Source organism: Lontra canadensis, unplaced genomic scaffold, assembly GCF_010015895.1.
Source record: "Lontra canadensis isolate GAN:19392208 unplaced genomic scaffold, GSC_riverotter_1.0 scaffold30, whole genome shotgun sequence".
Taxonomy (NCBI): Eukaryota; Metazoa; Chordata; class Mammalia; order Carnivora; family Mustelidae; genus Lontra; species Lontra canadensis.
Window position 1 is genome coordinate 9,978,351 of NW_022631024.1, and position 25,205 is coordinate 10,003,555.

The window sequence follows — 25,205 nt, forward strand, 5'->3', positions numbered from 1 at the left end:
GGGCCCATAGATTCAGAAAAAAATAAATAAATAAAAAAAATAAAGTTCTTGTCCTTAAGAAATGTATGGTCTGGTGGCATTTGAAGCACATCACGGAAAAAAACTTAGATACAAAGAGTATTTGGGCTGAAACCTGCAGAAATATACTTTGGGTTAGAAAGATGTGGGTTCACGTGGCTCTGCCATTTCCTAGCTGAGTCCACTACCGGCTCTGCCGCTTGGGTAAGTTGCTTCAACCTAAGTCCCAGTTTGCTCTTCTGTAAAATAGGAATAACACCTGAGTCGCAGGCTCCGGCGAGAGGATGGTGTAGGGCTGCAGTTCTGGCTGGGGGCTCTGGCCCAGGCCCTGACGACGACCTCAGCCAATCCTCTGTCCCTGTTGGGCTCACAAATCTTCCCAGAAAAGTCCTGTGGATGTGAAGACCTTGGTCTTCCAAGGAAGTGTGCTATCAGCAAGGCACTGTCGAAGGTGACTGGATTTTAATAATAATCTCTCTTATTTATATGATGTGTTTTCCTTTCAAAGCGTTCCTGCTTCTCTTCTTTCCTTTGAGCCTCACGTCCCCTGGTGAGGCAAGTTAGAGGAGGATCATGTCCCTGCTACAGTGGCAGGAAACAGGAGGCCCAGAGAGGTTAAGGGACTAGTATGAGGTCACACAGCTAGTGGCAGGAACTAAAACAAGCAGGTATTCTTAGGACACTGCACTACCCTTGTCAACTCAAATTTCTAAAGTCGTCTGGAATCCTTTCTGATACAGCTTTTCTAACCCATTTGAAGTTAGAATCTGTTGTTAGAGATCTGTTTAAGAGAAAAGGCTGGTGAGAGAGTGACTCACATCTTCCCCATCCTTCTTTATTTGAGCAGCTCTTTCCAGGGCCTTCCAAAGGAGGCAGAGGATTCATCTAACAAACATTCATCTAACAAATGGTATGTACGCTGCACATCAGTCAGCAAGATATGGTCCTGCCCTCCAAGGGCTCTCTCTGATCGAAGGGGTTACAACGCAGCGGGGAGAGAGGGTTGCGAAGGTCTGTGGGGGTACAGAGGAGGAGCTTACTGGATGGGTGTGGGAGGGAGTTCAATTGCATGGTAGAGGGGAACTATGGTGGCCCACCATAATTTGAGCAAGGATGGATATGAGGGCAAGGCAGGCCAGGACCTTGGATGGGTTGGTGGAGGAGGGGTAGGTCACATAATAGGGCCTTGACTAATCAGGCTAAGAGATGTGGCTTTTCTCTTGAGAGTAGCTGGGAGGGATTTAGGCAGGGAGGGTCATATCAGAGGCCTTGGTGTCCTTGGATGGGAGGAGGATGGGTGGGCTTCTAAGGACAGACATTCTCCCCCAAGCCACAGGGCCCTGCCCAAGCCTCTAAGTTGTGAACTCACCACCCCTGGCCACCTGACTATGGCAAGATGTAAACGTGAGAGGGTAAGCCCGGAAGCATGATTGACACAGAAGTCCCAAAGAGGAGAGGAACTCTTTGGCCTATGCCCGGCCCTTGACATTTGCATCAGTCAGCTGTGTGGACCAGGTGAGTGCGCTCACTGGATATGAAACCCGCATGTATGAGGACAGCATCTGATTTGCAGTTAATTTGTTGATGCAGCAAAACACATTGTTTCCAAAAGGTCAGGAGGGGAAGTCGTGTTGGAATAGCAACTTAATTACCTGGGCAGCATGGGTGAGTGGATGCCCTGCACTGGGCTCCGGGGGAGAAAATGCTGGACTGGCGGCAAGGACCAGGGGCAGAGTGTGCAGCGTGTGTGAGAGGGGCTGGGGGAGGTTCAGCCTGCACAGACTGCAGAGCCAAAGCACCTCCTGCCTGCGTGGGCCGGTGCATAACCAGCTCACTCGCTAGCCAGGGGGATCCTCTGGACGGCAATGAGGGTCATTACCCCATTTCATAGATGGCAGGGAGGCGAAGGCTTTCCCCCGGTCACAGAGAGCAGCGGATGACGGGCCTTCTGAAGAAGGTCAAAGAGCTCATCTCGAGTTAATTGTGGGCGGGGGCAGGGGTCCTGCGATGTAAGCGGGAGGGGCTGACTGTTTAGAAAGTGAAGCACAGATTTACTCAGTCCCCGTGGAGGGCACACCTGGGATCATCCCTTCACGGCCACCTTCGGCAACCCCGTTTGGCTTCTGGAAAAGCAGGCGCAGGGAGCTGGTGGAGGAACAGGTGCTACCTAAGGCCACACAGAAGGTGAAATGTCAGAGTCAGCGGGGAGATAGGCCAGACGCCAACGAGAGCCTGGTTGCAAGGGGAAGGAGGTCGAAGAACAAAGATGCCTGGGGCAGAAGGCTGTGCACGCAAAGCTTGGGGAAGGGAGGCAGCCAGGGCCCCCGCACTTCCCCTTTCCAAGGGCTGGAGGCATGAGAGCTGGCCTCTGAGGCTGGCCCCAAAGGGGGTCTCAGGTCCTGTGTCTGAATGATGCTGGGCTCTCTCTTCCCCATCAGACTCTATCTAGTCTACAAGGAGGCGGCCCTGGTGTCCCCAAAGGGGAGGCTGGACAGATGCCTGGGATTTCTCTGTCCTAGGGGTACGGCCCAGTCAGATAGGCTGCCAGAAGAGAGAAGAGAAAATTCACGATTAAGCTCTGTCACTGTTTAACGAAGGAGGAGTTCACCTGGTTAATTTTCCTGGCTAGTAGCCATATCAATGCTCTGACCTACGCATGAAACGGCGCTGGCTGGGAGAGGAAGACAAAGCTTTCCGCGGCTTTACAGAGGGCCTCTGGGCTGAGAGCAGGGCTGCTCTCCTCCTTGGGGCCGGAAAGCCGCTACTATGCAAGCTATGGAAATAAAAGAGGGCTCTTTCTGATACGCCTCCAAAAAGGAGTGCATGGAAGCTATGTTTGTGTGGAGCGTCTCCTTTGAGATGCCCAACCAGTTCTCTCGGGCACAGCTCCTACCTGTCCCCAGGCAACTGTCATTACCTGCGGGCCTCTCCTCCACCCTTCAGAGAGCCTGTCCTGCTTGTTGGGAGGATCAAATGCCTGCCTTGGCTTCAGAGTTTCAGCAAGGGTGGCTGGAGGGGCCCGGCCCGGGGCCCCCAGACGGGGTCCTGGCCATCTTCGGGCCCTAAGCACTGGCAGAGGTAGCTCTAAGCTCGGGGCTATGGTCTCAGAGGGACGCTTCTTACAAGATGTGGCCCAGGGTGGACTTCTCTTTTGTCGTTGAGGAAGAAGTTTCCAACCTGCCCACAGCAGGTGACAAGGAGGTGCTTCTTTATGAGAAGGAGGGACTGGGGTGGGGTGGGGGGTGGTGTCTCATCTTGGAGCACCCTTTGTGGGCCAGTGTCACTCCGAATATCCCAGTCAGTCCTCAGACTCTGGAGAGAGGCTCTACCATGACCCCCATTCTCTAGAGGGGAACCGGAAGCCCCATGCTGACCTTCGCACGACATAGTTAGGAAGTTGGTGGCGCTGGTCTTCCGTCTGTGGCTGTCGGGCTCCAGAGGAAGGTCTCCACATGCCCTGTGACCGACTGCCCGAAGGCACCATCTGAAAGGGGACCAATGGTGGCCGTCCGAGAAAAGCTGCAGCCGCTGCCTCGGGGTCTGTCAGCCATCGTCTCCAAAGAGCGTGTACTTAGGATTTGGTCCCCTCAACAAGTCACCTGGCGAGGCCACTCTGGCAGGCTGGTCCTAGGCCCTTTCTCTGCAGTGAGTGAGTGCGGAGCTGAAAGACACCTCAGCCTGGTCCTGAAGCGCACCGCGTTCCTCCCTGATGTTGACAGGAGTAGTATTTTGTCGTGGTGCTGGTTAATTTGTAGTGGCATTTGTGGTTTGAAGCCTTGTCAGGATCCCTGATTACTTCCCGTGCAAGGAGCTTGGCTGATGGGGAAGTTCACATGCTGAACAAAAGCGGCGAGGCAGCTGTGAGGAAGGCTGCGAGGGGGCCGGGTGACCCTAGCCGCTTGGGGGGCGAATAGGGAGGAGGGCCAGAAGTGGGGAGGGGGAGGGGAGCCTTTTGTTTTTAGTCAGGTGCAGCTGCTGGGGTTGAGTAGGTGGCATCCACTGGCGGCCGGAGGTCGGGCACCAGAGGCGGCGGCTGGTGGCTGGGCAGGGAGCACGGCTGACATGTGCCATTCTCTGCCCAGATAGAAGCTGGAGGTGCTGCCTAGGGTGCCTGGGTGACATTCCCAGGAGGTGGGGGACAGGAGGAGGGGCTTCTAGATGTTGGGAGAGAAAAGGCCCTCACACACCAGCACTGTTTTTTGGCACTTGCTGTGGACCAGGTCCTATGCTGGGAACTCTACACGTAAGGTCTCTCACGACCTTGACAACCCTGCAGAGAAGGTAAAATCCCTTTTGGCAGATGAAGAAACTGAGGCTACATCCTCAGTGACTCATCCAGGCCAGGCCTCACAGCTAACGGATGGTAGAGCCCGGCTCCTCGCCCAACTGTGTCTGACCTGACCCCCAAGAAGCCCACGCTCCTTCCATCACAGCCAATACACGCACAGCAGAAAGAAAAGGTGCTGAAACCTAAACCCTCAAGACCAAGGGTGCTCCTCTCTCCTTAGGGAGTTGTCCCGGAAACCACTTTGAGCTTCTTTTATCCTGCTACGTCTGTTCTGACCACACACAAGGGTCCATCTTTGCTGCCACCTGCATTTCCCCAGGCTGTGTCCTGCCTCAGTGAAGGTTTGCTCAGTGCATTTAAGGGCCAGGACCAGCTCAGCAAAACCGAGGCTAATTTATCATCTCCAGAACGATGTCCACCCCATGCAGAATGCCACTAGCAAATGAAAATAAAAATCTTCTCCTGATTTTGCGGTGGTACACAGAGGACTGCACAGCAGCCTCTGGACAGAGTCTGATGCCACGCCAACCTCCACACTGCTCTCCCTGCCCCAGCCTCCCATCCACCGGAAGCCTGGAAAGCTGGTCATGGTCCCACACACTGCCCTGGGCAGGCCAGCCAAGGCCAGCCCTGCCCCCACCCGCCCCACGACGCACCACCACAAGCGGCCCCTTCCGGCCAGACCCCGATACAGACCCTGCCCTGTCCCTCACGTGCTACTGCTGTTTGCAATCACGTGCTCGTCCTGTGTGCCCTTCTGGCGCTCGCCTACCCGACAGGTCCTGCCCATCCCTCGGGTCTCTCCCTTCCCTGGAAGCCATGTCAAAGCCCCTCAAAGGCAGTGCTGTGTCTATTTCCCACCTGGACCTGAGGCTCCGGTACAAGGCCCGCACCTGATAAGTGCAAAGTACATGCTTGCCCAGGACTGTGGAACCGGCTACCAAACGACCAGGGAGGCCATTTCCCAGGGAGGCCATTTCCCAGCATTCCACAGACCGGGACCAACCAGTCATTGTCTCTGGATGCCAGTCACTCAGTCCGGAAGGCTGGCAACCTTCCTGGCATGCTTTTGATCAGGAAAAACTCCCAACCTAGAGGTATCCTGGTTCAACAGGTTGAGCCCCAGGGCCATCCCAAAAAGCAGGAGACTTTCTGAGTGGAATGCAAAAGTGGGACGCCACAGCAAGCTTAGATGTGAAACCTCCCCAAATTTCCCCAGTGTGTCTGTTAAAGAAAGACAGTCAGGTTCACTCGACAGAGGGGTTTTTTTCTTCCCTTGTAACAAATGGATGGAGAACGGGGTTTTAAAATTCCTGGACCCTGGAATACATTTCTATCTGTGTCAAAGTCTACCCCTCCACCGCCTCAGCAGAGTTTAAAATCCTAGCTAATAGGTTAACAACTGTTTTTCTTCAGCTTCAAATGAAGAATATCAGAAGGCTGAGGGAATATGCAGCTCTCCAATTTGTACGGACTGCACACAGCTCCCCGCAATGTGTGTTTGACAGGACTGACATTTTGTACCGCTGTGAGATGGGAAAACGTGTGACATTTTTATTCATGGTGGCGTACGCCCTTGTAATGATCAGCTCTGGTCGATGTGCTTACCGCAGCAGCCCCAGAGCCCTCGGAGAACAAACAGGAACCCAAGGTGCCAGCAGTTCGACTGCCTTATTAAACACCGCCAGGTTCCTAACGAAGACCAACTGCTGGAAAATCTCACTGTCAAATCCTCAAGGACATTGTCAGCGCACAGCTAACTGCATATATTTTTCATTTAAAATACTGAAATCCAGCATTGTGCCATTACGAGCGAGGGGAGGGGCGCCCACTCCAGTGGCCATTCTGTCAGCTGCTTCTTCGGAACTCCAGATGCTAGAGCCAGATGCCCAGTGGGGTTCACGGCTCAGAAAGGGGCAGCGGAGACGGGGAACTGCCTTTCTGAGAACCCAGCCCTGCCTTCGGGGTGAAAGGCTGAAAGGAACAGGCCTCCGGTGACAGTCACCTGGAAAGTCCACCACGGGTTCTCTTCGTAAGCCAAAGCAAATCTGCATGATTTGAAAGTCCATTGCCGGTCCCCTCCCTCCCCTCCAGCCAGCCGTCTTCCTGGAGGTGCACCCCATTACATCCTGCAACTTGGTGCTAATCAGCCTTCTGTTTGGCGGCAGACCTTAAGACATCTGTAGGAACACACGGCCGTGGTAGGCTTCAGACCCTGGCAGGAAGGCTGTGTGTCAGGACGCCCACCTGCGATCCCACCATTTGCCTCAATTCAAAGGCCTCGAGGTCAGCGGGCAGGAGGACCCCCTCCCTCTGGCGGTCATTTCTAATGCTGATGCACACTGATGGATGGAAGCCAACCACGTGGGCGACCCTCGGAGCCTTTCGGGTTGTTACGCTGGGTGATTTGGTTATGGCTGCGTATGCTAACGCACTGATATATTTGTTTTGTAAATATGTATTATTTATACAGTGCCCCTATTTCCATACTCCAGCCCTGATGCACCAAGACGCACTCTGCTATTTATTTATGGGGTCCTTGTTGCAACAGGCCTAACAAGACGCCTGTGTGTGGTTCTTGCAGGTTTGCAACAAACCGAAAGTGGTTGGCTAAACAGCGCCTGCTCTCCATCCATCACGGGCAGTGGCTTGCATTTTAAGGGGCTGCCCGTAAACTTGGCTTAACATAATACCGTACATCATCCGTGGCAGAGGTGACCCGGGACACCAGAGAGCTGGCGACCCGGAGAGCAGGAGCCGTAACGCTCCATACCCTGGGATGGCGGAGAGGCTGGAAGGAGCTATGGCTACCCTGGTTCCAAGACCCAGAGAAAGTAGAAAAAGGAAGGGGGGTGGGAGACAGCCTTGGAGCAAAAGCAGGACAGAGAGGGTGGAGGTCACTGGACCCTATTTCCTCCTCTGTCCCTCAGCAGAACTTTCACCCTGGGCTACAGAGGGCAATGGCCACTGGCCCTGACACCGACGGGGCTCCCATGGTCATGGATGGCGCCTCAAATCTCATCAGAGCATGTTGGCTGGAGGAAGAGAACCGCAGTCTGCGTCCAGCCTCATTCATTCTAAGGAAGGACACCAACAGCTTCCACGGAGAGCAGCCAGCAGACCACCCAGATCTCTCAAATTTTTCCCTTCTCTTCACTGCCATAATGGGGTCCGAGGTCAGACGCCCACCAGCTCCCACCGCGAGTCAGCAGCCTCATTAGCAGCCTCCCTGTTTCACCTTCTTCCTCCCCTTCCCACGGGGGCCCGGCATCCATCTTCCCAGATGCCATTCCCTCAGACACAACCCTCACTGGCTCCTTGACACCCACAAGATACATTTCAAGTTCTTGTGGCACTGCCCACCTCCGCAGTTTGGCTCCCAGCCCTCGCCGGTTGCCCCCTGGCCTCCTGCTTCCCCACATCAGCCCTTCCTCTTCTCTGAAGACCCAGCCTCTCCTGTCTTTTATGTATGTCACTCTCTTCACCTGGAATGCCCTCCTCCTCTGGCTCCACCTAATATAAACTTCCCATTCGAGATCCACCAGGAATGTCACCTCCTCTGAGAAGCCTGCCTAGGTTTCCCAAGACACCTTACGGCCCCTCTCCAGCCAGTACACTCAGGTCCGTTTCTCTTTCCATACGGTTTGCCGACTGTCTCTCCCAGACAATGAGGGCCAAGGAGGCAGGGCAACATCTTATTCCTCTGTCACCCCAGGGCCTGGGGCAGGGTTTGGCAGCCGACATCCCTCATTATAAGTTGAATAAGTGAAGGAAGGAATTAAAGAGGGCATAAAAGAATAACTCAGAGCTCTGCCTGGCAAAAAAGTTAGGATTTTTAGCCACAAAGACAGGAGGGCAGCAGGGGAAGAATTTTTAGCTGGTCCTTGTGGCTTGGGAGAATGGAAGTGTTTGGTAGACAACCTGGGGGAAGAAGCTTCCCTCCCGCACCCCTGCACCCCAATCTGGGGCGAGAATGATCCCCTGCTGAGCACACCTGGAGAGTCCCAGGCTCCTGGCTTCCACTGACTACTTCAGCCCGCCTGGCCTCTCCAGGCACCATCCTGTCAAGAGTCAGCCTACCGTCCCTCTGCAAACTGTCTACTTTCTGGAAAGTGCAAGCTGGGCTCCACCTAGAAGGAGTCCGGGACTGGGGCCTGCCGGGGAGGGCCAAGAAAGTAGCTGTAACCATGGAACCATATGGCTGATGGGCAGCAAATTCTCAGAAATTCAGTTTCAACTGCTTCCAGGCAATGTTAATCCCATACCACACTTTGCATTTCAAGTGGGATATAATCAACAATCCCCCGGGAGAAGTCCCTTTTATATATTCTGTTTTCGTACTTTTATTACATTTTAAAATTCTCTGCAGTATAAACAAACAAATGCGATACAATATTCCAGAAGACAGGGAACGGAGCAGACTGACAATAAAACGAACATGGGCCAAACAATAACCTAAATGAGGGTCACGGCCAGTGCGATCTCAGATCGCATGTGCAGGAGGCTGGCAAGCGCCTTTGCTGCCAAGCTGCCTCAGGGTCAGAGGAGCTGGAGGCCAGGTAGGAGAAGCCAGGGTTTTGCCTCTGAATCCATTCTCCCAGCCAGCGGATTAGAGTGAGGCCCCTGACCATCCTGAAAAGCGGGGCAGTCTAGACCCTTCCACACCAGTCTGGGTAAGGTCCTGTGAAACAAGGCAAGCACCTACTGGGCACCCTGCCCCACGCCAGCGGGCATCAGGAGGGCAGCATCACCGCGGCTTTGCACGCCCCTCCCTGCCCCCACAGTGTTAAGGAATCTGGAACTCTGTAGGTTTATTCTGGGGAGAGAGCGAAGTCCCAAATCCAGGCAGTGGCTGGGAGCTTTGGCCAGGAGAGAGGAAGAGGCAAAACAGAGTGACCGTGACCTCCACGGCCAACCTAGGCCACACTGTTGGAGCCTAAGCAGGTCCCAGACTACTGGCAGCTACAACCAGACGCCTCAGGAAGCACGTGTGAATGATAAGGGTCCGATGAGAGGGGCAGACGGAAGGGAGAGCCCGGTCTCCAGCGTCAGACAGACCTGGTTTGGAATTCTTGCTCTGCCACTTACAGTGTGACCCTGGGCAAGCTGCTTAACCTCTCTGAGCACTGGCTTTCTGGAGATAATAATAAGCATGAACCTTACAGGACTGCTGAGAAGATTAAGTGAGGTAATGCCTGTCAGAGGCCCGAGTCCCACACCATGGGTCCACGTTATTATGAAAAACAACCCAACCCATCTGACCCCTCCTTCCAGGGCCACCACTCCATTAGTCCCTGTCATCCCTTCCCTCTGGGCACAGCTAGGTTAATAATTTACCTAGTTCACACAGGTGCTTAGGGACTGCTGGGGGACAACAGGACAGGTGGCTCCTGGCACAGCACTCCCATAGCCATGGTGGGGGGACTCCCTGCATGGCCCCTTGACACCGAGTTGATTCTCCCAGAGGATCTTGCTTGTGGGATGTAATTTATTTTCAATATTTTATGTTTTATTTCCCCTTCCCTACTGTGATAAACTCCCCACCTTTGGCACAGAGAATTCTAATCTGAGAAAATGCCTCCTCTGGTCTCACTGAATCAGATTTCCTGCTCTTGTCCTGCTGGGCTCAATATCTCCCTGGCAGGGAGCTGGATTCCGAGCCTCTCTGGCGCAGGCCTTAAAAGAAATGCTGTTTTTAGGCTCTGGTCAGTCCCTTGGCAAAGATGCCCTGCTGTCACGCTGCTGGGCGGGCAGAGACGCGGGGGATACAGGCGGCCTGTCACCCAAGCATGGCACTGCACATGGGGGTTTAATAGGGAACGCAGGCACCGCGGAACGCCAGCCACCCCTGTGTCTGGGTCCCCCCCGCTCTGCTGAGCTGACTGGCTGCTCAAGGGCGCAAGGAGTGCTCCCACTTTTCCCACCTCTTCTGTGACTTGCTGCCTTTCAAGTCTGCGCTCATTCGCTACTTGGTCATTCCCTAAGCTCCCCCTGGGCAAGTCATCTGTGCCAGGCCCTGTGAGGCGGCCAAGGTCACAGAATGGAGGCTGACACCGTCCCTGTACCGGGACAGTGTGTCAGGCAAGGGGAGGGCGCTGATCCCGAGCAGGGAGGGAACAGCTCTGCTTGGAGGAGTCAGGGAGGGGTTCTGCGGGAAGGAGCTCTCGAAGTGGCCCTGACAGGTTGATGGGCTTTTGTCAGGAGGAAGAGAAGAGGAAGGATATTCCTGGCAGTGGATAGGGTAGGAGTGGATTCACGACCCCAGCGTGGGGTCTGGCCTGGGGCAGATGCCCATAACGAGCAGTGAGATGAATTATATAAATTGTGTGCTGGGGACAAAAGGATGGGACTCTGTCCAGGGTGGAGGGGCACTTAGCAGGGTCTTGCAAGGTGATAAGCACTGGCCTTGATGTGGAGGACAGCAGGTACCTCCAGCCCAAAAGGGGTGTGGACAGGGGGGCTTAGAAGGGGGTGACTCTGGCGGGGCCCTAAGATTTGGGTAAGTTCTCTGACCAGGTGAGTTTGTGATCAGGGAGGGAATCCTGGGGACAGTCCCACTCTGGGGGACCGAAGGGCCTGCCTATCTCAGTGCTTGCTGATGTTTTCTGAGGCCCCTGTGCCTCACTGACCCCTTGAGGACAGCAATATGCGACCCTGGAAACAGAGGGACGTAGGGGTCCACTGGGCTGACGCCTGGGCGGAACTGGGGTGAGGCAGCTCTCGGGGAGGCCCACGACATACTAAGACACGGGGCGAGAGAAGCTCAACAGGAATGAGTCAGAAGCGGGTACCGGGGCCACCAGAACAAAGGTGCCACGTTCTCAGCACAGAGCTGGGGTACAAGCCCGAGCTCTAGTCACAAGCAACATGGCTTTGAATCCTGACTGTTGCTTCTAAGCTGTACCAAGTCTCTATTCTCTCTGTGTCTGGCCCGTATTCCCCTCTGCAAGGGGAGATGCTACCTGAGGCTCCCCTCGGTGGCTGAAAATGGGCTAACCTGTGGGGACCGCCTAGCACGACAGCCGGAGCTGGAATACGTTTCTCTGGGTCTTGGCCTAGTGCCGGGCACACGGTGAGCAAGTCACGCTCATGCTTCTCCCATGACTGTCCTTAGACCAGCCCCTGCCTAGCATGTAACAGGTGCTCAGACTACCGCTAAAGTGCTCAAACGTCCTAGGGGGTGGGGGCTCAGGGAGGGAGCCTGGCCCCCAGTCCTGCAGCCATCCTCACCTGTGCTGAATGGGGCCCAGCTGCTGCAGCTGACGCAGCACGTTGCTCGTGAACCTGCATTTTCTCCTGGCTGCTGACACCTCCCAGGCCGCCTGTGGTGCGTCAGGAAATCCACCCCCAGTGATGAACTCTCTGGCCTTCTCAAGCTCCCAGGCACGTCCGGCTTAAGTGGAATTCTCTGGAATTTTCCACTTATTCTGAATTTCCAGAATCTGAGTTTTCCCTTTGATGGGCAAATTCTTCCCTCCCAAATCAAACGTGTGCGCTCAGAGGTGCAAACCCTGGCCTTGTTAACCTCCCAGTGGAAAGCTGTCTCTGGGCTAGCCTGGGCTCTGAAAAAGTGAGTCCACATGGATAGACAGGCCCGTCAGTCACCCTTCCCAGGCACACCTGACAAACCCACCAGCAATTAGGGACCTTGCTGCTTTTGGAATGGCAGCGAATGAGTCGAAACAACTTGGGAGGGCGACCCCACCAGGACTGAAGGCAGAACAGCCTGTGGTCACGCTGCAGCTGGCAACAGCTGGACTGGAGCCAGAGGAGCTGGACTGGGGGACCCACCACAGTAGCACCTGCCTTCTCACGCGCAGAAATGGCTGAGAGAGCAGAAAGGGGTGAGAGAAAAGGGGAAATAGGGTTTGGAAGTAACAGGGTCTGAAAGAGCAGCGGGCAAGGGCTCTGCTTTGTGGGCTGCGAGAGCACGGCTGGTGAGTTAGACCAAGAAAATGACTTGGGACCGCAGCCCATGATGCTCCTCACATCTGGTACCCCAACGTGCCCCACGGCCTCCCGCGCCCAATATCCTAGCCAGCCGGGAGCTCGGGCACCTGCTCCTTCTGGCGCCATCTCCTGGCCACGCTGTCAGCCCCTGGTCCTCTGCTCTGGGGCATAAGCCCGGCTCCGATGAGGTGTGGGTTTTCCCACCAAGAGCTGCGGGGAGCTGGGTCACTGGGTGACTGACAGCTAGCCCTTCTCCCCCTCCCCCCGGAGAAATACACCTATTTGCCGAGGGCCGATGGGCAGCACTTGGTTGAACAGACTCACGGAACCATTACAACAACTCACGACAAGGATACTATCATCCCCACTCCCCAGATGGGGAAACTGATTTCACTGAGGTTAGTTCGTAACAGCTAGTCACAGAGCTGAACCTGAATTCCACAGCTGCCCAATGCTAAAACCCGGGCTTTGCCCTCTCTCCCACATTGCCCCCCAGCGACCACTCAGCATCTGCTTTTACAGTAGTTACATTTTTGTGGGGGACAGGGCTGTATTTTCTTTTTCTGTTTCCATGAATGGGTGTGTGCGCCCCTGCACAATATTCTGACCACACCACTTGAGAGCAAGTTTCAGACGTCCTGGTATGTTGCCCCTAAATGATTCCGTGTGCATTTCCTAGGAATAAAGATAACCCCCTACAAACCAGAATATTAACAATTCCACCATACATAGACTAACATCCCAGTCCATCTTCAAATCTGCCAACTTCCCTATGAATGTCTTTAAAGCTTAAAAAAACCCCACCATAATCCAAGTTAAATTAATAGTTTGCATTTGGTCATGCAGCTTAGTCTCTTTTATAGACAAACTCTTTGCTTTACACGATATAATTCAGGGGATGCCAGGCTTTTCCTTCCCTTGCCTGCTCTCTCCCTCGCTCCCCTGCCGCCTAGGTCAACCCATCCTGGGGATGTGGGCGGGTGTTCCAGTACTTGGCTTCTCTCCCCGCCCTCCCTTTCCTGAGGCATACAGGACTAGACCTTGGGAGTTCATAAAAACATGAACTAAGTGGATCTAAATTCCTATAATACAAAGCTGTTTCTACTTGGACTTAAAACCCTTATTTATGGAAAGTGATTTGGAAGTGGTTTTTGGCCACTAATGGAATATTCATTTTTCTTCTTCACATGAACAGATTTATAAGCATAGCAACTGAAATAAAACCGAGTAACTGGCTGGACACAGAGCGTGTACTTAAACAATAATCAATCAATTATTAATCAATTTAAAAATCCACATCAATAATAAAACCTTAAGACGTTTACTGCCTGCCAGTTCAGTGCCAGGGCCTGTGGTAGACTTTCCAGAGGCTCATATTCTCACAGGGGAGGACAAGCCTTAAAGAAATAATGACAGGCTGTGGGAGATGCACGGCACGTGCCAAGCTCTAAGGGTAGCATAAAGACAGGAGCAGCCAGCTCTCCCCAGGGGAGCCTGCGGATTTACAAAAGGGACCTTCTCTGAGGCCAAACAGGTGGACCATGAAGGGCCTTGGTGCCAAGCCAAGGATGAAGAGGGAATGTTTGGGGGTGGGGAGGAGCAGGGAGGTGACAAGGCCACTCGTGGATCTCTTAAGTGGACCCCACAAAGCCAGGTGGGGTGTGTAGTGGGGGGAAGTTTGGAGGTCAGATGCCAGTCAGGAGACTGTGGAACCATCCCGCTGAGTGATAACACAGCTTGAACCACAGCTGTGAGGGAAGCCATGGAGAGGAGAGGACCAAGCAGTGTCCAGGAGGTGGAAGGGAGAGGCCATGAGGTGAGAGTGAGTGCACCTAGGCTTCTGGAGAGACAGCGGTGCCGTCCACTGAGGTAGAGATGGCGGGTGAGGAGAGAGTTTGGTGGGGGGTGGTGTATTTCAGATTCGAGGCTTATGGTTTGAGGTATCTGGGGAACACGGGAACATCTGTTGGAGATGTCAGTGGCTAAACTGAAGGGAATCATGTGTGACTTCCAAGCTCAATGGGGCAGAAGGGGTTTCTCAAGGCACTCGGAGCCAAGGGTGCTGAGAAGGCATTTACTGGCTGGGCAGCTTTTCCAGCCAAGTGTGAGACTGGCACTAAGTGACCCAGCTCATGCTTGTCAAGCCAGAGCTCTCCACGTGCACAAACGAGCAGGCAACCATATTCCAAGAGCTGTTCCTGGGGGGTATAGCCAAATCCCTCTGTCCCAGATGTCTGGGAGACATGACAGTGCTTAGTTTGGGCTTCGGTTTAACTGGCTTTTCAAGCTTTATGTTAAAGAGATTTAGAAACCTTGGCTCCACTGGAAGAATGTACATTTTGGAAGCTACCAGATTGGAAGGCAGGCAGTTACCTCGTCTGCAGGATCAATCATTTGGAGGGAACACAGGAAGGGGGCCCTGTGGGTTTACCCTGATGCTTCTGGGAGAGTCCTGTCCTCCCACTTCCTGAGGAGGCCTGGCCACCGGCCAGGGACACAGCCCTGCCAGCACATAGGCAGGACCAGAGGCCAGTCACTGGGCTCCCACGGTCAGTCAGGTGGCCCTGGCCAGGGGTGGGGGGTGGCCCCGAGAGGCAGAGCTGCTGCTGGTGACGCAGCGTCAGTTAGCTACCAGTTCAAGCACACGTCTTCCACGCCTGTCTCCTCGTTAGCACAATGCGTATTGTGCTTTCTTCCTCACCAGCTGGTCAAGACTCAGTTAAACAAGCAGAGATGTGAAAGCACCTAGTGGTCTGTCCACCTTATTAGATGCAGGGAGCGTCTGCCTCTCCCGGAGGTGTTACCTCTGCTCATCTCCCTGAAGAAGGGGTCGAGGCAAGAGGTTCTGGCTGAGGGGTGAGTGCAGGACACTGTGGCTTCACCCTCCACACCTACAGAGAGGAGGGCATGTCCACTCACCTGCCCAGGAGAGAAAAACACAGGGCAAGGGGGGCGTCCTTAGCTTCTCTCTGCACCCCCTTACTCGCTCCCGCCAGGAGAAGAGGAGGGCCTCCCTGAGCATGTTCTGGGCTCCACGGGCCCTCGAGGCTCCCTCCCGCCGAGCGGCCAGTCCGGGGCCCTGCTGGGTGCTTGCTGCCTGCAGCCGTCCCCTTCTCCTGTGCGGGTAGCTCCATCTCTGTAACTCTGAAGTGAAGTTTTAGCAAGCCCATCTGGCCTCAGGTCTAAAACAGTATTCTCCTTTCAGCCTTATCAGTAAAAAAAGCTGGCATTTTCCTCTCATTTGACTATCTCCTGGGCCTTATTTCTCAACTATTCCGAACTTGGGAGGGGAAACAAAAAGAGTTATTTAAAGCCTCTCCAAACCTAAATACTTTTCAAGGTGGGAACAGGCATTCTCAAGTTATTTGAGATTTCTGAACGCTTTACAGAAGCCGTGCAGGGGCGCACTGAAAATCCGTTTTGCTCGTCTGGAACCATCAACGGTGATCGCGAGCGCCGCGTGGTGACACGTGTGCCTGTTCTAGAGAACAAATGAACTATTCGTGAGTTCAGCTGGTTGACAAAACGTTTTTTAATGATAGGGCCCAACTTGGGGCTGCGGAGAGTGGCCCTGGGGGTGAAGGGATGGCTTCTGTGGGGCCCCAGGTGTCCCAGGCTCACCTCACTTCCGTTCTCACCGCTCTCGGTTGGACTGTGCATTGGCTGGTCTGTCTCCCTCGTTCTGCCCCTTGTAGGTCCCGATACATGGATGGACAGACGCATCATTAAACGGAGGGGTGGTCATAGCCTCAGAGGAGGAAGCTGCCATGAGGCAGAGAGACAGGAGAGCACCTTCTCTCCCCTGGCAGAGGCAGCTCTGGCCAGCGCCCCACACAGCTGCGTCTGAGGGGTCCCACACAGGCCCCCGCTGGCTCCCTGCCACCCCACCCTGTGTCCCCACAAAGGTCCCCTGGCTGGCGACACAGAGCACTCCTAGGATGTAATAACCACCTCGACAGTCTCTGTCCCCGCTGGAGAGCTCAGTGCTCTTAAAGAATGAGATCCACCGAAACGCTAACCCAAGGCAAAGTCTTTCTGAGGACAGCGTTGCTGTCTGGCTAGTTCAAATGATCTCGCTGGATGCATTGGCTTTCACAGACATCAAAGAGCTGAAATCCCTGCTTGGTGAGGGAGTTGGCGTGGGCTCTGTAGCTGGACTGTCCTAGGTTGCTGTACTGGCTACCGTGGCCCTGGCCAGGTCCCTTTGGGTCCCTGGGCTCTAGCTCTGGGTCTCTAAATTGCAGCTAGTCGTCCCTTCCTTGAAGGGCTAGGGCAGAGATGACACGCTTCCCCAAAACAGAATGTGTACTGCTGGGCCCCCATGAGTGGTTCAGGCGATGTATGGATTGACACTTAAAAAGATTTTTTTGATAGGCCTTAGGGGGAAAAAAAAACTGGACTAGTACGTCAGGCCTGTGATCCTGTCAACGTCATTACTTATCATACGACTAAAGCTGGTACGGATGTCAGGTCTGAGTCTATTTAAAGAAAAACAGCAAGGAAAAGAATAGCACAGATGGTAGGAGGGTGTGGCACAAATTTCTGAAACGGAATTCAAAAGACTGTTCTTTGAGGAGCCTAGAAGTCCCTAAAACTCATCCCTGCCAGTAGTAGGTGCTCTAGAAACACTGCTGGTTCCGGTCACGGGCTCATCAAACCGGGCGGGAGCCACGGAAAAGCGCCAAAGGACAACCGAGCACGGGGGCGAAGCCAGCCAGAAAGAGTTAAAAGAAAGGGGTCTGCGGTTTCCCTGGCCCATCCCCCCTGCAGCTAATCTGTCACCTAATGAAGAAGCGGCCGGCACAAGTGAGCTGGCTGGCAGTTCACTTACAGCAAACTGATTAAGAATGTTCAACCAACAGCAGACTGTAGACCTTTCCAGAGAAAATAAATAGAGTGTAGACTGTATGCAAATGTGTTTGTCACTTTGACAGCACGTCTCAATTAAGGCATCTCGCGGCTGTGGGTAGGCTCTGCTGGCTGCAGCTGTAAGGGAGAGCCCGCTGCATGGCTGATACTTGGGGCTTGACCTTAATCCGCATGCATGCATTAAAAAAAAATTCCTGCCTTCCTGTATACTTGCATAATGCTGGCAGCCACGTGAGGGAAGTGACAAACGGGGAGAAAAAGCCACTTTCATCCTCTCCAGTTTACAGACCTGTGAAGGCACAGACAGCTCTTATTTCAACAGAGTTTGGGGTGGCTTTTTTAATTGTTTATCCCCCACCCGTGCACGCACAAACACACACACACACACACACACACACACACACACTCTTATTCTGCATTTAGCTGGGAATGACATTAAAGCATCTCTACTTCTTGCTGAAATGGAAAGAAGGTTTTTCTCCATTTCAAATAGGGCCTCCTTTTTTGTGTTTCGAAAATGGAATGTTTAACACCATGAAATCCCTCTCCCCCGCCCCCTCTTTCTCTGTAATGGGCTTCAAACTCCAGCGAGGGGCTCTTTTCATGGGAAGGTTAGTGTGTGCAGGAATGAGGACAAAGGAAAGCAGGAAGCTGGCTCTGGAATGCCATGCTGGTTACAACTGGGGCTGTGCTTGCAGCAAACTCCGCCAGGAAACCGGGGTGCAGATTTCTCCAACATGGCCTGAGCCCCACAGAAGGGAGCTCTTCAGGGGTGGAAACACAACACCATCCGAAAGAGAAGCATGGACCAAGGGAGCACTGCCCCAAGAATGCTCTTTTAGAACGTCCTTTTTAAGTGTAAAATCCAAAAGAGGGATGAACCTCCCCAAGTTTAAGATGTATGAATGCATTGTCTGAAAACACTGATTACAGAGAAGATTCTTATGTGTCAACAAACTCACCCCTTAACGTAATAAACCAGAGCAACCATTTCATTAATTCTCTTCATTTCTAAACAGCTCAATGCTGATACACAGTAGGCACTTGATAAATGTCTGTTAAAAACAGGGCACTTAAAATGTATGTTTTTAGATCCTTTATGTGATGAAAATGCAACAGTATTTAAGATAAAATCATAAAGATGATTTTAATCATGCTCCATCTAATAAATGGCTCAAGAATCAAGTGATTTAAAAATAAGGAACCCTGCAAATGCTTGTCACAGTCCCATCCTGCTGACAGCCATTTTCCACAAACCAAATAAGTATGACTTCTGCTCATGAAGAGAGTCAGTTCGAGAGAAATCGGAGGCAGTGTACAATCTTTTTCAGCTAAAAACACAACCACGGCTTGGAAATAGATTTAAAAATTCAGTTTCCATACAGAATGCAACGTTTTACTTAAAGGGGAAGAAAAATCAAACAAATAGACAATTTTTCCAATGCTCGGGTCATCAGAAATAGTTGGTGAAGGAATTGGATCTCTCGAAGAGTAGCGTGGGGGGTTTGCTCTGAGAAGCACGACTCCCAGTATTGATTTTCAGGAAGTACATTAATAAAGAACTCCTAATTGATTTTTTTTTTTAAGACTTCGTTTGTTGCCTTTTATTTGAAGGTGCAAAGAAGGGTCTGGGATGCTAAAGTGTTCTAATGAGATGCTTAGCTAACAGAGGCGTCTCCACGGAGGGCCTTGGAGTGGGGGAGGCGGCAGCCGCATTTAATGACTTCATTCAAGAGCTGAGCTCGTTTATGACCAGAGCCATGCTGTCTCCTCAAAATTTTTGAAAAATTCCCCTTCGAACCATGTTTGTACCAAATAAACATTCAAAGATGTGCAAAGCTCCATGGAGTGGTTTTGCCAAAGAGAGTGGAAACGAAAAGCCTGTCTCCCGCAACGCTCCAGCTTCTGCTAAAACAAAACAAAACGAAAACAAGACCAGTCTAAGGGCCAGGGTACATACCTGTCCGAAGTGGACAGTGATTGGCCTCCGGTCTTCTCGGAGCTTTGCGTCCTTGGCCTCCACCAAGGGGGACGGCACGGTCTTCGGCAACTGCTCTTCCGCAGTGGGGGCACAGCCATTCTCGGTGATGTCCTGCAGGGAGAAGCCGGTCGGGGTTGGTGTAGGGGTCAAGGCACCTGCCTCGAGCAGGTGTCCCCCTCTGACCCCACAACTCAGGGGCCTGCCACAGAACACTCCTTCTGGGATGTTCACAGCCTCTCCTCCTGCTGGAGATGGAGGAAGCAGAAGGGTAACTTTGGCTCTTTGACTTTTAAGGACAGGGGAAACCGCAATCATACACACGCAGTTACAAAGACAACATAATAATTCATAATAGCGGGGGGGGAAATCTTTCTGTCCTACTACCTTACACAGCTATTTCCATTTTTACATATGCACTTTGTCCACATGCAGACATTTAAAAATTACTTGCAATCACAGCTCATGCATAATTTTACATTCTATTTTTTCCTACTATATTATAAGCATCTCCACGGTGCTACAGTCATTTTAATGATAATTTTAATAGAAGCATAATATCTCATTGAGTGGATATATAATGATTTAATAAATTATTCTGCTATTATTGGGCATTTAGGTTATTCCTTCCCTCCCTCCCTTCCTTCCTAAACACCATAGTGATAAACGTCACAGTTTTTCTTTCTTTTGGATTATTTCTTTTCTAGAAATCCCTAGGAATGAAATTACTAGGTCAAAAGATATAAACACTTTAAGCCTTTTTATTCATTCTACCAAATTGCTTTCCAATTTACACCAACCACTGGCAATGGATGAGTTACCAGTTTCATGGTACTTGTTAGCCTTGTCATTTTAAAAATGTATTGCTAGGGGCACCTGGGTGGCTCAGTGGGTTAAAGCCTCTGCCTTCGGCTCAGGTCATGATCCCAGGGTCCTGGGATCGAGCCCCACATCGGGCTCTCTGCTCGGCGGGGAGCCTGCTTCCCCTTCTCTCTCTCTGCCTGTTTCTCTGCCTACTTGTGATCTCTGTCTGTCAAATAAATAAATTAAATCTTTAAAAAAAAATGTATTGCTAATTTAAGAGGTGCAAAATTAGACCTCATTGTTGTTTTAATTTGCGCACTTTGTTATTTGTGAGTATGGACATTTCCTCCACGCTTGTTTACTGATGACGTTACTGTCTGTGAAAAATGAGGTGTTTGTGTTCCCTGCCTTTTCTAGCCTTAGTTAGTCCCTCTGGCAGAGAATGAGGAGACCTAAGTCTGAGTTTGGATTTTATGACTTGGAGAACATTTAGGGAACTAAAGTAATATACTGAAATTCAGAAATTTACATTTAATTTTGGGCTGCTGTTGAATGAAGTCGATGTATAAAGAAAAGAAAAACCCCAATGTGCAAAAGGCAGGTGATGCTTTTTTTGGTTCTTTGGGATGGGGACGGTGCCCACTTATGCTGTACGGATCACACGTTTCCCCCAAGTTGTAGAAGTTGACTAGCTCTTCGTTGGAGCAAGGCAGAGAATAAACATACAAATAAAAACCATTTAAATAATTATTTTTTTAAACCCAGTAAAAATATTCCCAGTCAGAATGAGATAATAAATAAAAATTCCAATTCTTTTCATTGCAAAAACAAAGACATATTTTGGTCAACAAGACATGGGACTCTAGTAGTACTCATTAAATTTTGCACACAAAAGACTTGACAATGGGTTGCTTTTAACTTAGGCAAATAAAGAGAATGGTGGCAAACGGAGGAAAGTGGAAGGCCCTGGGTAATAATGCATTAAGGAAGAAACACAAGGAACATGTGTGAATCTCTGTCTCCTCGTCTGTAAAATAGCGATAGGGTAGCTGTGAGGACTAAAGGAAACGGAGTGATATAAGTCTGTCTAGAATATTAGGACTCAATAATGTACTAAGTACAACACTTGGTAATAACAGAAAGAAGACCAACTAATAAGGTATAAACTTTATTATAATAAACTGTAGGAACCTTGCTACATTCAACCCCACTCACTCAGCTGCCGCCTCTAGCCCTGCTTGGTAACAACACAGGGAGGTGATGGCCTCTTGGTTTCGCAGGGAGGGCCTTTGGTAAGTGTCCCCCAAGTCTTAGCCTGGCTGAAGCTGCGTGATGAGAGGCTGCCGACAGCCAATTAGAAATGGCTCTTTTAGAAAAGGGGCTGCCCTAAGGTGCTCGGGTCAAGTGGAACAAAGAAGGGGAGGGGCTCCATCTGTGCCAGAAAGTAACAAAGGGCAAAAGGGGCATTCTGGATCCAGGTGGGGTTACTGAGAAGACAGACACAAAGGTTGAGTAAAGCTAAACAGTTTAAAAAAAAAAAAAAAAGAAAAGAAAAGAAAAAGAAAAAACGAAAAAGAGAGGAAAAGAATCCATTTTAGTTCAGGAAAAATATTGAGTGACTAGCTGAAAAAAATATAAAGAAATGGAGCAGTAAGGGTACATGGTGGGAAAATACTGATGGTAATAAAAACTATAAGATGATAGCTCTTTTAAAAAATGTATGTGGGGGTTTTGGGAAAGGTGTCTTAGTTTAAGCTTAGAAGGAAACACTGTTTTCTAGATTTGTTTTTGCTATTAACTAGCTGATCTTTTCAACCTTTTTTGTACCTACTTCTTTATTTTTACAATGGGGAGTCCACCACCTGCTCGGTGAACGTCAAAGCTAAGAAAAGAATGAATTAAAGGAGATGAAACATGAGGGAGCTTGGAGCATGTTACCGTCCTATGCAAACGGAACATCAGCTCTGCATCCCCTGCAAAATGGAAAAGAGCACCATCTAGAAAGAGTTTCCCTGGGCTGTGTTGAGCGCCTACTACCGGCAGGCACTTTTCCAGACCCTTGACCTTCACTATCACACTCAGTTTCCACAGCAACCACAAGGTAAACAGGATTATCGCTCTTTTATAGGTGAGGAAACAAGGCTCAAAGGGGGCAACTCACCCAAAGCTAGACAGCCAGAAAGTGGAGGAACCAAGAGCTCTGGGATTTCTGGCATTTATACCAGTATCGACCCATAACAACACACCCATGAAGGTACTGAGTTGAGGAGGCACTCAATGGACCATCAGGTTTTCCCTGTTACACTGGCCCTCGGCCGCCACCCCTCATGCTCTCTTTGCACTTATTTCCAATCCCTAAAGACTGTCAGGTCCTTGGGGTTTGGGTTCTCTGCCCCAGAGCCTTGAATATACAGTACACGCTCGCTGATCGATCTTTGTAAATTGAGTTGAACATTTGGAAGGCAAATGTGTCCGATATACAAATGTGCTTGTGCATCGAGAAAACAGTGCCGCACATGAATTTTCTTCAGTTAGAAGATCCCAGAGTGCAAAAAGACTTCTTACAAAGTCCCGTGGCTCGCCCTGCCAATTTATTCACTTCTTCACTATTTCCTGTAGCTGGGGAAGGACAACCGCTTCCTCCCAGGGACAGCAGAGTGGGAGGAGCCCTAGTCGAGAAAGAAATAGGGCCAACTCACATCCTCTGCTGTATCTTCTAGCAGGGATCTCACACTAGGTAGAGATTCTGTGATTAAAGAAACTGTGGGCTCAGAATGAGCTGAGGAGCTGTGAGCAAAGGGTTTGGGAAAACAGGCACCCTCATACCCTTCTAGAGGGAATACAAATTGGCAATTTATATCAAAATCCTAAAAGAGGTGCGTGCCCTTTGGCCCATTAATTACATTCCTAGAAATTTATCGTAATGAAATAATTAAGAATTCCTGCAATGTTTTACTACAAGAATATTTGGCCTAGAATATAAACTGGACCTAAGTTAAGAATCCAAGAAAGGGACTGATTAATGAATACATGTCCATCAGATAACATTTTCTGGAGCCACTTAAAACAATGACGTGCAGAAGAAACATTCAGTGGTCCGGGAAATGCTCAGAATACAGTAAGTGAAAATGCAGGTTATAAAACAAGATCATTTTCTTTTTGCTTGTCTGATTTGTTGAACTGTCTCCAATAAACATGCTTTTTGTTTGTAAACAGAAAAAAAAAAAGACTGTTAAAATGTCATTTTGAAAATGCAAAACCAAGAAGCTGACAGGAGGGGTAAATCTGTTCCTTCTGGAAGGGTCACACAGGAGGAAGAAACTAGACAGAGCTGTGGGTCAGGGGCCACCACAGGGTGACAAATCTCTTACCAGGAGCCTTGGGGCCCAACCAGTTCTCATCTCTTGGTAAAGTAAAGGGGTCAGAAATTCATTCAATTCCTGTCCCTTTCCCTAAGTGTTTGCTGGAATCAAACGTCATGACTGGGGGTGTCTAACCTCCGCCTGCCTGTGGAGGAGGCAAGGACAGCGTATAGTACGTCGCTGGACAGAGTACCTCTGAGAAGTCAGAGGCAGGAACCCAGGGGAGGAAGGGGGCTGAGTGGCCTTGGGTAAGAGCTGGGGAAGGCGCTGGACCCAGAAGGAGGCTATGACTTCATGAGGCAGAGATGTTGGTAGAGTTTTCTGGGCCGGGGGTATGAGAGAGCGCTGCCTGGCTAAGGAAGGACAAGTTGCTCAGAAGCTGGGGCATTCCAAGAAGTCCTCTGGGCTGAGGTGGAGGAAGGTCTGAAAGATTTTAATCAAGAGAGGGACTCAGTGCTGTGTTCTAGAAAAACTGCTCTGATGGCCAAGTACATGACCAAAAGGGAGGGATCCCCTGCCAGCCATGCCCTCAAGGTGTGCACACATGGGGGTCTGGACAGATCGGCTGCTCTGGACGTGGGATAAGAGGAAATGAATAAGATGGAGATTCCCGTTTCATGAGTGGCTCCTAAGTGTTGTTGCTGCTGAAAGCGATTTCTTCTAATCCTTATAACAACCCAGTAAAAGTCAATCCTTCCCCTAGTTACATGAGAGAAAAACCAGGTTGGGAGAGGTCTACTACATTACTCAAGTTCACAGAGTTACTATCCTTTGCAATCCCACTAAACCCGATTAGGTACCTCAGAAGCCCAAACACACACCGCTGTGCTGGGGGTTCAAAGGCCCCAGGGGGGTGGGGGGCGTGAGGCAGACCCCCTCACACCTCTGACTTGGGCTGCTGGCCTCTGTTTTCAGATTCGTACAGTGCCCTTCTCTCGCAGTCTACTTCACACCACAGCGAATGCAAATTAAAATATGAATATTGATATCAAAACAATATCCAGAGTTGGAATTTCTGTGATTGAGGCTGTAGCATATTTTAATGTGCAGGAGACAGGGAGCTGACAGCTGTGGGGTAAGGTGTGAAAATGTCTGTTCTACAAGAGTCTACCTAGATCTCCCTGCCCCACTCATGCTTACTCCCTTCAATACACTAGGAAACGTGTGGCCAGAGACTCAAGGCTACGCTGACCTAACTGTGAATTTGCTCCTCTCCGTCACAAACTTTCACATCGACAAGCTCGACTTAGCTTTCTGGGAGCAAAGATTTAGGAACTTTCAAAAGGGCTGTTAAATGGGCCCATGTGACTCAGTACGATACCGGAGGAAGAAAAGATCATCTTCCAGGGGTTTCCCAATGGACGTAAACATGACGCCCTTAGGTGAGTATCTTAATGTTCCCTGCAGGAGAGAAGGAGCACGTGTGCGGCCATCGTCTTTCAGACAGGCCACTCTGATGCCAGCCCTGCACGGCACGGGCAGAGGAGGCAAGTCTGTTTGACAGCCAGGAGCCCAGGCACGTGGCATCCTCCCACACGCTAGGTCCGGCGGGGAGACGGTCTGGAGGAGAGCGCCCCGTCCTCCCTTTAGAAAGCGGCAGCTGGGTAGCATCTTGGCCGCTTCTTCTTCTTCCTAATTTTGAGCAAGTCAGACTTCAAAGGAGGCCAAGCTACAGAAGGACTTGACCACCTTGCTGCATTTATCCAGAGAAATATGCTATCCATCCTTCTTTTTTTGTTGTTGGGCTGAAGCAGAGCCGGTACGGAATAAAGCCACACTATAGTATCTATTAACAATTATTTGCCAATGGTCACACGGATACCCTGAAAGCTCCTCTCTCAGATGCTTTGAAAATCTGCAGCACAAATGAACAAGGGATGGAAGAGGGGCCCTGCTCAGTCATATTAGAGATGGACCCTCCACACACCGTGGTGAC

General features: G+C 51.0%; 1 protein-coding gene across 7 annotated transcripts in view; it reads right to left on the reverse strand.

The window, feature by feature from the left end:
• DENND1A (DENN domain containing 1A) overlaps positions 1 to 25,205 on the reverse strand; it is a 496,671-nt gene that overhangs the window by 30,691 nt on the left and 440,775 nt on the right. For all 7 annotated transcript variants that reach the window (XM_032865818.1, XM_032865820.1, XM_032865816.1 and 4 more), the window contains one exon: positions 19,086 to 19,217. In XM_032865818.1, the coding sequence (XP_032721709.1) occupies positions 19,086 to 19,217 (132 nt within the window). The remainder of the gene's footprint in view (positions 1 to 19,085; positions 19,218 to 25,205) is intronic.